The following is a 13,915-nucleotide window of genomic DNA, read 5'->3' as shown; positions in this document are numbered from 1 at the left end:
TAAAATAAAATTTTCTGCTAGTGTTCAGGTTGTTCTCATCAATAGTTGCTCTATAAGTATCTGTAATTTTGATGTGCTGTGGGAGGAGATGAGATCAGGGTCTTCCTACTCTGCCATCTTGGCCACTCCCCCTTGTATATTTTTATGATAAAGCTTGGATAATATCATTCTCCTGTACATTTTTAAGTGTGTGGACAATTCATCTATGTTCAATTGTTTTCAATTCGCATTTTGTTTCTTGCAGGAAGTTAAATGTTAGGACCTATTACTGAGGAACAGATGGGCAATTCATCTTGTTTACTTATCACTTTCTGTAAGGAAAAACATATTCTCATATGCTCCATAAAACAGTGCATTTGCACAGAAAATATAGGCATTAATAATTTTTTTAAGAATAATTTGGAGGATGCAGGGAAAGGAGCCATGTTTCATTAAGGCAATCAACAACACCATTTTTTAAAGAAAATCTTTAGGTTAACATAGCTAAACAGATAGATCATATAGATTATTCCAGGTAATTATTTTTTACATTGTCTTGGAATCATCCAAAAATTCAAGAGAGATAGTTTGAAGATCCTCCTTCTTATGATGAATTTCCAAAGCACTGTCCTTGCATCTTACACACGACTGAAGAATCAAACTACTACGTTCCAAAAATCCATCACGAAATTCTGAGGTCATAAAATAATATACAACTGGATCAAGACAGCAATTTAGATTTGCAAGACACAGGGAAATGATGTGGAACCATAGAGTACTCTTAATAAATGAACAGTTTGAAAAGACTTGTTGCTTAACCATCATAAAGAATGGGAAGTTGAGGTGGTAAGGGGTGAAACATACAATAAATACCACTGCACACATTAGGACCATCCACAAAGCCTTTTTTCTCTCTTTGGTATTCTGAAGGGGAACTTGGAATTCCTGTAAAATTTTTCTTGTTCTCCATGTGCAATAAATAATAGTTACAACAGGTAATAAAAACCCTCCAAGTTCAGCTACAGTTATCATGCCAATAGAGGATGCCATGCTAATGTGTTGAAGCCCTAAATCAGCAAAGCAGGATTCAGTGTTGTTGGCTAAGCCAGCACTTCTCAGAATTGGAAGTGGCAAACAGGCGGCCCCAACGATGACCCAGATGGCAGCACTGATGCCCACATCGTATCTACGCTTCCAGTCTCTTGCCCTGAAGGGCCTGAGGAGAAAGAAGCACCTCTGAAGGCTGATGCATGTCAGGAAACAAATGCTGGCATACATGTTGAGATACTTCAGGTAGAAGCACAGCAGGCAAAGGGCCCTCTGGAAAGGCCAGTGGTGACTGATGTAATAGTAAATCCGGAGGGGTAAGGACAGCACATGAGCAAGGTCAGCCACAGAGAGGTAGATCATGAAAATGATGGCTTTCTTTTTCTTGCTGATGAAGCGGCACAGAACACACAAGGCTGCACTGTTGGCCAGAAGACCAGGGATGAATATGAGGATGTAAGTGGTTGCATAGAGGGAGTACTGAAATGGCATTTGAAGATCAGTGCACTTTGCTCTTGTACTGTTTGCACTGTTACTTCCCATCTTGAAGATTTGTGTTCCTTCCTTAAGGAAATCATTAGAGTGGTGATTTCTGCAAAAAATAAAGTAAAGATAGGGTCAAGGGCACATCAGTCCATGTTTGGGTATACAAATACATTTGTTTTCTACCAACGAGGTAGTCAAGTATGAACTTTCATAAATTCAAAAAAAACTTTTCTATATAAACTGAAAATATCTTGCCAATGTATAAGAGTATTGTGGAAGGTATTTTCCGGAATCAAAAAGATCACTATTTTGGCAATATCCTCAGTCGGGATTTTCCCTTAGTAGTCAGAGGAAGTAATTAAACTTGCAGATATAACCTATAAGCAAGTCTTCACTGGCAAATAGGCCCCAAGCATATATTCCAACAGCCTTATAGGGATCCACATTTCAGTTTTACAATTGTTTCCATCTATATTTTAAAAGTTTGAGATCTAGTTGACTTCCCTATCATCAACCTTGAGAGAGATAAAATTCAATCTATTTTGAATGGCAAACTTATCAGGGATTAGATGACTGCTGAGATGAGTTTATGAAAGTTTAAGGATGAAACATTGGATAAAGGCCTGGGAAAGGGATAGCAGGTCAGCAGGACTTGGAAAGATAGGAGATTGGAAAAAAAATGGTACAACTCAGATAACCTTTGCCTCACAATTTGGCTGATGGCACAGGTAGTTTAACTTATATACTGTGGCATTTTCCAGAAGGCTCAGTAACTTTAGAGGTCTGTGTTTATTAACAGAGTTATGATATGATTGAAAACTTCCCAAACTTAAAGAAGGAATTAGATATCCAAGTACAGGAAGCTCAGAGGGTCCCAAACAGGAAGAACCCAAATAGACCCACACCAAGACATATCATAATCAAGATGGCCAGAGTCAAGGATAAAGAAATGATTCTAAAGGCAGCAAGAGAAAAGCAAAGAGTAAGTTACAAGGGAGCCCCCATAAGGCTCTCAGCTGATTTCTCTACACAAACACTATAGGCCAGAAGGGAGTGGCAAGATATATTCAAAGCCCTGAATGAAAAAAAGATGCAGCCTAGGATCCTTTATCCAGCAAGGCTATTCTTAAGGATAGAAGGAGAAATAAAGAGATTCACAGACCAAAAAAAGCTGCAGGAGTTTAGCAACATTAACCCATGCTAAAAGAAATATTGAAAGGGCTATTCTAAATAGAAAAGCAGAAGGATGCTACAGAAATGAGAAACACACAACTGAAAAGGTGATAACTCATGAATTACAAATAAAGTAAACATGAAATTATAAAAGAAGACATACAAATCACTGAGACTGGGAGAGGGAGGCAGGGAAATATAGAATATTTTTTTCTTTCTTTTTTAAATTTTTTTTAACAGTAGGATGGGTTTGAGATCATGTTACTATCAGTTTAATAAAAACAGTTATAGTAATGGGTTGATAGATTTACAAAAAAGGGTAACCACAAGCCAAAAATTTACAAAGGAGTCACAAAAATTAAATAAAATCCATGATAATACAAAGGAAAATTACCAAACCACAAAAGGAAGAAGAAAGGAACAAAGAGGATATACCAATTCAACTGCAAAGATAAGTTCAAAATGGCAATAAACACACATCTATCATTAATTACGGTAAATGTTAATGGACTAAATGCTCCAGTCAAAAGACACAGAGTGGCAGACTGGATAATAAAGCAAGAACCTTCAATATGCTGCATACAAGAGACCCACTTTAGGGAGAAGGACACATAGATTGAGAGTGAAAGGATGGAAAAGGATATTCCATGCAAATGGAAAAGCCAAAAAAGCAAGTGTTGCAGTACTGATTTCAGACAAAATAGACTTTAAAACAAAGGCCATAAAGAAAGATAAAGAAGGACATTTTATAATGATTAAAAGAGTGATACAAGATGAGGATATTACACTCGTTAATATATATGCACCCAATATAGGAGCACCTAAGTACATACAAGAATTACTAACAGAAATAAAGGGGGATATTGATGGGAATACAATCATAGTTGAAGATTTTAACACTGCATTAACTCACTAGACAGATCTTCCAGACAGAAAATAAACAAGGCAACAGAGAAATTAAATACTACAATAGAAAAACTAGATTTGGTGGATATTTTCAGAGCATTACACCCCCCAAAAATAGGATATACATTCTTTTCAAGTGCACATGGAACATTTTCCAGGATCGATCATGTACTTGGGCACAAAAGAAACCTCAACAATTTTAAGAAGATAGAAATTATCTCAAGCATCTTTACTGACCACAATTCCATGAAACTGGAAATCAACAACAGAGAAACAAAGGAGAAAAAAAGGAAAGCATGGAGATTAAACAATATGTTATTGAAAAAACAATGGATCAATGAGGAAATCAAAGCTGAAATTAAAAAATACCTTGAGACAAATGATAATGAAAGCACAACCACTCAAAACCTATGGGACACAGCAAAGGCAGTGCTAAGAGGGAAGTTTATAGCGATACAGGCCTTCCTTAAAAAAGAATAACAATCTCAAATAAACAATTTAACCCGCCACCTGAATGAATTAGAAAAAGAAGAACAAAAAGCCCCAAAAAGCAGCAGAAGGAAGGAAATAACAAAGATCAGAGAGGAATTAAATACAATAGAGATTAACAAGACCATAGAAAAAATCAACCAAACCAAAAGCTGGTTTTTTGAAAAAGTAAATAAAATCGACAAACCTCTGGCCAAACTCACAAAGAAGAAAAAAGAGAGAGCACAAATTAGCAAAATAAGGAAGGAAAATGGAGAAATTACAACAAACAAAATAGAAATACAGAATATCATACGAGAATATTATGAAAAACTATATGGAACCAAACTGGATAACCTAGAGGAGATGGACAAGTTTCTGGAAACATACTGTCCACCAAGACTGAATCAAGAAGAATCTGAACACTTGAACAATCCGATCACTGGAAAGGAAATAGAAATAGCAATTAAAAACCTCCCTACAAATAAAAGTCCAGGACCGGACGGCTTCACAGGGGAATTCTACCAAACATACAAAGAAGAACCCATACCAGTCCTTCTCAAACTCTTCCAGATGATTGAAAAGGAGGGAATACTCCCAAACTCATTCTATGAAGCCACCACCACCCTGATACCAAAACCAGGCAAAGACACTACAAAAAAAGAGAATTACTGGCCAATATCACTGATGAACATAGATGCAAAATCCTCACCAAAATTTTAGCAAATAGAATCCAACAACACATAAAAAAGATTATACATCATGACCAAGTGGGGTTCATCCCAGGGACACAAGGCTGGTTCAACATATGCAAATCAATCAATGTAATAAATCACATCAACAAGAGAAAGGACAAAAACCACATGATCATCTCAATTGATGCAGAAAAAGCATTTGTTAAAATTCAACACCCATTTATGATAAAAACTCTCGCCAAAGTGGGTATAGAGGGAACGTCTCTCAACATAATAAAAGCTATATATGACAAACCTACAGCCAGCATAGTACTCAACGGTGAAAAACTCAAAAGCTTCCCACTAAAATCTGGGACAAGACAAGGATGCCCACTATCACCACTCCTGTTCAACATAGTCCTGGAAGTCCTAGCCACAGCAGTCAGGCAAGAGAAAGAAATAAAAGGGATCCAAATTGGAAAAGAAGAGGTAAAAGTGTCATTATATGCTGATGACACGTTACTATATATAGAAAACCCGAAAAGGTCCACACAAAAGCTACAAGAGCTGATTGAAGAATTCAGCAAGGTAGCAGGTTACAAAATTAACGTTCAAAAATCAGTTGCATTTCTTTACACTAATGATAAATCAACAGAAGAAGAAAGTAAGGAAACAATCCCCTTTAAAATAGCACCCAAAGTAATAAAATATCTGGGAATAAATCTAACCAACGAGGTGAAAGAATTATACACAGAAAACTATAAACCATTAATGAAGGAAATTAAAGAAGACTTTAAAAAATGGAAAGATATTCCATGCTTTTGGATTGGAAGATTCAATATTGTTAAAATGGTGACACTGCCCAAGGCAATCTACAGATTGAATGCAATCCCTATCCAATTACCCAGGACATATTTCACAGAAGTAGAAAAAATCATAATAAAATTCATATGGAACCATCAAAGACCTAGAATTGCCAAAGCATTACTGAAGAGAAAGAAAGAGGCTGGAGGAATAAATCTCCCAGACTTCAGACAATACTATAGAGCTACAGTCATCAAGACAGTATGGTATTGGTACCAAAACAGACATATAGACCAATGGAATGGAATAGAGAGCCCAGAAATGAACCCACAAACTTTCGGTCAACTCATCTTCGACAAAGGAGGCAAGAATATACAATGGAATAAAGACAGTCTCTTCAGCAAATGGTGTTGGGAAAACTGGACAGCAGTATGTAAAACAATGAAGCTAGAACACTCCCTTACACCATATACAAAAATCAACTCAAAATGGATTAAAGACTTAAACATAAGACAAGATACAATAAACCTCCTAGAGGAAACCATAGGCAAAACATTATCTGACATACATTTCAAAAATTTTCTCCTAGAAGAAATAAAAGCAAGAATAAACAAATGGGACCTAATGAAACTTACAAGTTTCTGCACAGCAAAGGAAACCAGAAATAAAACAAGAAGTAAACCTATGGAATGGGAGAAAATTTTTGCAAGTGAAACCGACAAAGGCTTTATCTCCAGAATATATAAGCAGCTCATATGACTCAATAAGAAAAAATTAAACAACCCAATCCAAAAATGGGCAGAAGACCTAAACAAGCAATTCTCCAAGGAAGACATACAAATGATCAAAAAGCCCATGAAAAAATGCTCAATATCACTAATTATCAGAGAAATGCAAATCAAAACTACAATGAGGTATCACCTCACACCAGTCAGAATGGCCGTCATTCAAAAATCCACAAATGACAAATGCTGGAGAGGCTGTGGAGAAAGGGGAACCCTCCTACACTGCTGGTGGGAATGCAGTTTGGTGCAGCCACTATGGAAAACAGTGTTGAAATTCCTCAAAAGACTAGGAATAGACTTACCATATGACCCAGGAATCCCACTCCTGGGCTTGTATCCAGAAGGAAATCTACTTCAGGATGACACCTGCACCCCAATGTTCATAGCAGCACTATTTACAATAGCCAAAACATGGAAACAGCCTAAATGTCCATCAACAGGTGACTGGATAAAGAAGAGGTGGTATATTTATACAATGGAATACTACTCAGCCATAAAACCCGACAACATAATGCCATTTGCAGCAACATGGATGCTCCTGGAGAATGTCATTCTAAGTGAAGTAAGCCAGAAAGAGAAAGGAAAATACCATATGAGATCGCTCATATGTGGAATCTAAAAAACAAAAACAAACAAACAAACAAAAACAAAGCGTAAATACAGGACAGAAATAGACTCACAGGCAGAGAATACAGACTTGTGGTTACCAGGGGGAGGAGGGTGGGAAGGGATAGACTGGGATTTCAAAATTGTTGAATAGATAAACAAGATTACACTGTATAGCACAGGGAAATATACACAAAATGTTATAATAACTCACAGAGAAAAAATGTGACAATGAGTGTGTATATGTCCATGAATGACTGAAAAATTGTGCTGAACACTGGAATTTGACACAACATTGTAAAATGATTATAAATCAATAAAAAATAAAAAAAAATTTGAAAAAAGAGAAAAAAAATCAGAGTTATGATAGCTTCAGACATTCACATTTTTGAGACAGTTCATACATTTTCAATCTACACCTTTGTGCTGACTACGTGGGGCTCTCAGATAGATTATATTTACTGACAGTTCATTGCAGTCAACCAGTTCATTCAAGTAAACAACTACTTTAAATGTGTTTGTTTCCACTGAGTTGACTGTTTGCTTAATTGGCTAGTTAATTTAGCCAACTGTAGATAGGGAGAACATTATCTTTTTTTGTAATTTGTTTGTTTATCCACTGAATTAACTAAGATAATTGATCTTGTGTTCTCTATACTCTGTCTAAATTTAAAAAAAAAACACATAAAGCTGAACCAGAATTATTCTTGAAAAAAATTTAAGGAACAGTTAATACACATGAAATCTTCCCTGATCACTCTGGTTTTGTTACAGTAATAGTTAACAATCACTGAATGCCTACTTTAGACAAGATGCTGTAATAAGAACTTTAAATACACTCCCAGAAGTTTTCTCACAGCAATCCTATGCGACAATAAAATGTTACCACTATTTTACAGATGGAGAAACTGTGGCCCCAAGAAAGGCAAGGCTCACTTCCTCCAAGAAAGCCTTTCCAGACCTTTTCAAACCACAGATCACTACTACGACCTCAGAGTTTCCCCAGTTGTGGTAATTTTCTTTAGTGCATCAACACACTAAAATGCTGTGGTTATTTGCCTTTCCATGGAGTTCATTTTGTTTCCTGAATGGATTGCAATCTTCTACATATATATCAAAAACTCATTCTCTTACTTCTTCCTTTCCTCCATAGTAAAGTGCCTAGTAAATTGTCTGGAACATATTAGATATCCACTAATTTTTTTTTAGTAAATGACTGAATACACGACAAATAGATGAATCAGGGAAAAACTCCTACTGAAAGGAAGAGAATGAGTGTCTGGGGAATTAGAATTTAACTGTGATGTTTGATTTGACCACCAGATGTCATAATTATACCAACGTTCAAACATCTTTTGATCTTTAACACATTATTTTAAAATTTCACTAATAGAGAAATCAAAATAAAAGATAGAAGTATCAATAACATCATGTGTAATATCAGAAGAAGAATCTTTTAAAGAGCCCTTTAGAGAGTCTGAGTTTATTTTATTTTAATTTTTTCAGACATCATACTTTGTCATATAGTTCTCTGAAAATAGTTTGGCTTCTAAATTCATTGCAGATTCCTAGAATATTAGAGCTGTTAAAGGCCATTAAGACCTTCTGATCCTGTCACTTTTTATAGATGAGAAAACCAAGGTCAAAAACAGGGAGATTAAATTCTCCAAATTCACAAGAAAATTAGTGGCAAACGCTGAACAGTGTCTCTTGCCTCCCTCTACAGAATGAATTTTACTTTTCCAGGAACTTCTAAGAGGAAAACCATATTTTTGTAATAATAATACAAACTTTCAGAAATAAACCAATGCCATACTTTAGAACACTAACTTTGACAGTGAACTGTTACAAGCAGAAAAGATTAGTTCCTTCTAAATATTCCAGTACAAACACAGTGTTTTTAAAAGCAGAGTGAGTATTTCTAAGTCCCTAATGATAAGACTGTGTAAAAAGTCTGCTTAAAAGTCTTAGCTTGTTTGTAAATGTTCATTACTTCTCCACACAGAAATAGAGTTTCATAATAGAAAACAGATATAAGCGAAAATAATCCAAAATATATACACATCTATCACCAATATTTCCATTGCAAACATTTTGGTGTATAATATTTTATATTTTTTCTGTGCCTATAGATCTATAAATGAATACTTGCGTAGATATTTTTACCAAACTTTACTTGTATACACAAGCTATTTTAAAATTATAGTTTGTATTCAATCATAATTATTAAATTCTTGGGCCTTACCCCAGATCTACACCACAGTGGGCAGAAAATCTTACTCTGGAAATCCCACTGCAAGCATCCATGGCTTCGTTGCTGGCGTCTTCAGGATTTTCCCAGTTTCCCTTTATAGTCATATAGTTAGACTATATTCTCCAGGGATTCTGGCCTTTAAAATTGCTTTACAAGTAGAAAGCTCCCTTTATTTTATTTAAACCTTTCAGTTCTTCTCAAAATACTAGCTCTGCAAATGGATTTTAGATAAATGGTACTCCATCTAGATTAGAGACCACATCCTCTTTTCTCCAACTATAGTACCATGAATATTTTCCACCTCTGCCTGTCAATGCTTGCTAGAGACAGGTGCTGGTTTTAGATAACAAAAGGTTTGGAAAAGAATAATCTAACCACTATTGTGCTCCTTTGGATTTGTCTGAATTTCATGTTTCTTAATGGGGACTGAGCCAGAAGAGATGGTTACAGACCACTACATTTTCAGAAAAGTTAACAATAAGGACTACAGTAAATTGTCTGCTTATGTCTGGTCCAAGTAATCGGTCCTAGAAATAGAGGACTTTTCCCACATAAAATCTTTAAAATAATTTAAATCCTCACATTCATGAGCTCATTTGGCGAAGCACATGCACAAAGTGGTAAAGTAACTTGCCCAGGGATAAAGAGACTCATAGTTAATTAGACTTTGAAATATAGCTAGAAATCAGCCTCTCTCTCTAATAATCTTTCTACTTCACTTGACTGTCTCCCTCTTGAGAAAAGAAGATTCTATGAGAACCTCCCCACAGATGAGTGCACTGATGGTAGGTAAAGGTAGGGAGCAACTGAGCTGTGGGAAAAAGTGGGAAAAAGAGATGAATATTCATAGGAATTTTTACTACAGTAATTTAACCTTTCTTATTCTCCTCCACCTATAACAGTCATTCTTTGAATTATACACCAGACTTGGGGCCTTTCCCTTGATTATCTCACTTCATACACCTTCAAGTGCAAAAAAATCCTTATCTGGGACTTAGAACATAACTTTCCCTCTAAAAATAATACATATTATTTAATTAATGTAACATTTTACATGTCTTCAATGTATTAGACATTGTTTTAGGTACTGATGATAGGGTGGTATAAAGACAGGCATGAAGCTTTTAATCTCATTGAACTATATCCACCCCACAAAATAATACTCATCCATGAAAGTTATATTTAAGTTGTACCTTCTTAATGGAGGATTCTCTGAATGCCTTTCACAGCCCTCCTTCTACAGTCCCTTTCAAGTAATAGAATCAATAATGTAATGAACCAATTCACATTGAAATATTAGTGACTGGTTATAACTTAAAATAGTATTATTTGCAAGGATATTTTTACTTAAGGGGAAATTAAAGAAAAAAATAAGTTAATTCAAAGAATTGAATGGTGGAATTTTAAACAGTAGAGCTTTAGTTAAAAGACACTTGGAGCAGGGAATTTTCTGTAGCCCTCAAATCATAGCTATTGACTAATAATCTACTATGTACCTGTGTAAATCCAGCTTTGCAATAAAGCTTACTGTTCCTTGATGATAGTAACATAAAAGCTTACCCTATCTACATTGAGTTGTATTATTTCTCTGTTCCAATTTACACTCAAAGATGGTGATATTGGAAAATAAGACCCAGGAAGGGAAATTCAGAGACTAACGTTACAGCAAAACCCCAGTGTCCATACAGAATCCAGTAACACAATGGTAAAATTAATTCTTATTTACTTCATGTTACATGACTGCAGAAAGACATAATGATCAGTATTTCATGTCCACCACAGTGAAGATGTTTTCTTCTCTCTCCAGGCCCACTATCCCGTGTCTTTCAGGCCAAAAGAATGGCCAAATGTAGTCTACTAAGGAACTAAAAGGATAAGTAACATTCTATTAGTAATTTAGTATCGTGGTAAAAAGCATAGAATTTGGTGTTAAATTGTATAACTTTGGATACTGGCTCTGTCACATACAAATTGTGAGCAAATTTCTGATGCATAAACCAATGTACAAAATCAAGAGCTGTGATATAAAACCCATGTGTTTATAGTTAACTAATATTTGAGAAGAGAGCCAAGAATATTTATTAAAGAAAAGACAGTCTTTTCAACAAGTGGTACTGGGAGAATTGGATATTTACATGCAAAAGAGTGGAACTTGATTCCTATTTTATACCACTACAAATACTAACCAGAGATGGATTAAAGATGTAAGTGTAAGACCTGTAATGATAAAACTTCAAAAACAAAACAAAAACAAGCGAGACTACATCAAGTCATAAACCTTCTGCACAGCAAAAGAAATGATTAACAAAATCAAAAGACACCCTACAGAATGGTAGAAAATCTTTGCAACCCATAAATATAATAAGAACTTAATATCCAAAATATATAATAAACTCATACAACTCAATAGCAAAAGAGCAAAAAAAAAAAATCTGACTAAAAGTTGGCAAAGAAATGTAATAAATAGTTTTCCAAAGAAGGCATACAAATGGCCAACAGGTATATGAAGATATGCTCACCACATCCCTACTATCAGGAAAATGCAAATTAAAATTGCAATGAGATATCTTCTCACACTTCTTTGAATGGCTATTATCAAAAGCCAAGAGATAAGTGTTGGTGTGGGATATATAGAAACAGGAACCCTTTGCACACTGTTGATGGGAGTATAAATTGGCACAGCCACTGTGAAAAACAATGTGGAAGTTCCTCAAAAAATTAGAAACAGAATTACTGTGAAATAAATCAGTCAGAGAAAGGCAAATACTGAATAATTGCACACACATGTGGAATTTAAAACCAAACCAAACAAACAAACCAGACTAGCTCATAAATATAGAGATCAGATTAGTGATTGCCAGAGGTGGGGTTTGAAGGCTGGATGAAAATGGATGAAGGGAGTCAAAAGGTCCCAACTTCCAGTTATAAAATAAATTAGTCATGGGGATGTAGTGTACAGCATTGAGACTATAGTTAATAATTCTGTATTGCATATTTGAAAATTGCTGAGAGAAAATCTTAAAATTTCTTATCACAAGAAAAAAAATGTAACTGTATATGATGACAGATGTTAGCTAAACTTATTGTGGTGATCATTTAACAATATATACAAATATCAAATCTTAAAATTTCTTATCACAAGAAAAAAAATGTAACTGTATATGATGACAGATGTTAGCTAAACTTATTGTGGTGATCATTTAACAATATATACAAATATCAAATCATTTTTGTATTTAATATTGTGCATGTCAACTATACCTCAATTAAAAAATGAATTATTATCTGAGAGATATCTGAACCACAATGTTTACTACAGCATTACTTACCATAGTCAAGAAATGGAAACACCCTAAGTGTCAATTGTCAGATGAATGGATAAAGAAAATGTGAGATATATATATATATATTATATGTATTTTATATATATATATATATATATATATATATATATATGTACATTATTAATCCATTAAAAGGGATTTCTATATTTATATTTGTGAAAATATGGTTGGAAACTTTGGGTCACTATTCTAAGTGCAATAAGTCAGACAGAAAAAGATAAATACTACACGTGCTCACTTATATGTGGAATCTAAAAAAACTAAAATCATAGAAATTGAGAATAGAAGGGTGATTGTCAGGAGTTTGTGGGGGTGGGCAAAATGAGGAAATGTTTGTCAAAGGGTACAAAGTTTCAGCTATAATATAAATAAGCTCTGGGAATCTATATACAACATGGTTTCTATAAAACACAGTACTGTATTACATATTTGAAAGCTGTTAAAAACATTATTACCATAAAAATATAATTATGTGAGAGAATGGAGATGTTAACTTTATTCTGGTAATACTTTTGTAATACATACATGTATCAGATCATCATATATCATACCTTAAATTTACATGTTTTATGTCAATAATATCTTTATAAAGCTGGAAAGAATAAAAAAAATGCACAAAATATTAAAAATCATATGGATTAAAGCTGGAAGGCACAGTTAGAATCCCAACTGCTATAAAAGTGGCATTTTCTCATAGATTCAGGTATACAGTTGGAGCTTTATCAACTTCTATATTAAAAAGAACCAGAAGTTGAAATCTGTGGTTTATACATAAGATTTTATATTTCTATTTAAATGAAACATAAAAAGAAAGCTGACAGATTTCTTGTCTCTCTTCTGGTGAATAATTGTTTAAATTAATCTACTTTGAATGGTGACTGAAATTCTGTTATATATAAGTGGATATAAGTGGAAAAGTGTTTGATTGAAGCTTTATCTTAAAAATGAATATATTATAGTAATAATTTAAAAAATTAGAGCTAAAAAATAGAAAGACCTTTTGAAAATTCACAAATACATGGGGACATAAATACATACTGCTAAGTAACAAATGGATCATAGAGTAAATCACAAGAGAATCTAGAAAATACTTTGAAATGAATGAAAATGAAATCACAATATACTAGAAATTATTGGATACACCTAAAGTAGTCCTTAGAGGAAAATTTATAGCTATAAATACACATATATTTAAAATGAAAAATATCTCAAATCTCAGATCAATTACTGGATCACTCACCATGGGCAACTAAAAAAAAAAACAACAACAACAACAAAAAAACCCAAAACTATATCCAAAGCAAGCAGAAAGAGAGAAATAACAAAGATTAGAAAACTAATGAAATAGAGGACAGAAAAACAATGGAGAAAATCAATAAAACCAAAACT

At 34.1% G+C, this 13,915-nt stretch overlaps 1 protein-coding gene across 1 annotated transcript; it reads right to left on the bottom strand.

The window, feature by feature from the left end:
- Positions 1 to 521: 521 nt before the first annotated feature.
- LOC105065514 (putative P2Y purinoceptor 10) lies at positions 522 to 1,608 on the bottom strand. The gene has a single exon (XM_010950606.3). It carries the CDS (start codon positions 1,567 to 1,569, stop codon positions 526 to 528), a length of 1,044 nt encoding a protein of 347 aa, XP_010948908.1. The 5' UTR covers positions 1,570 to 1,608; the 3' UTR covers positions 522 to 525.
- Positions 1,609 to 13,915: the final 12,307 nt, after the last annotated feature.

Source organism: Camelus bactrianus, chromosome X, assembly GCF_048773025.1.
Source record: "Camelus bactrianus isolate YW-2024 breed Bactrian camel chromosome X, ASM4877302v1, whole genome shotgun sequence".
NCBI classification, from domain to species: domain Eukaryota; kingdom Metazoa; phylum Chordata; class Mammalia; order Artiodactyla; family Camelidae; genus Camelus; species Camelus bactrianus.
The sequence above is the reverse complement of the archived record's forward strand: the minus strand, read 5'-3'. Positions and strand labels throughout refer to the sequence as shown.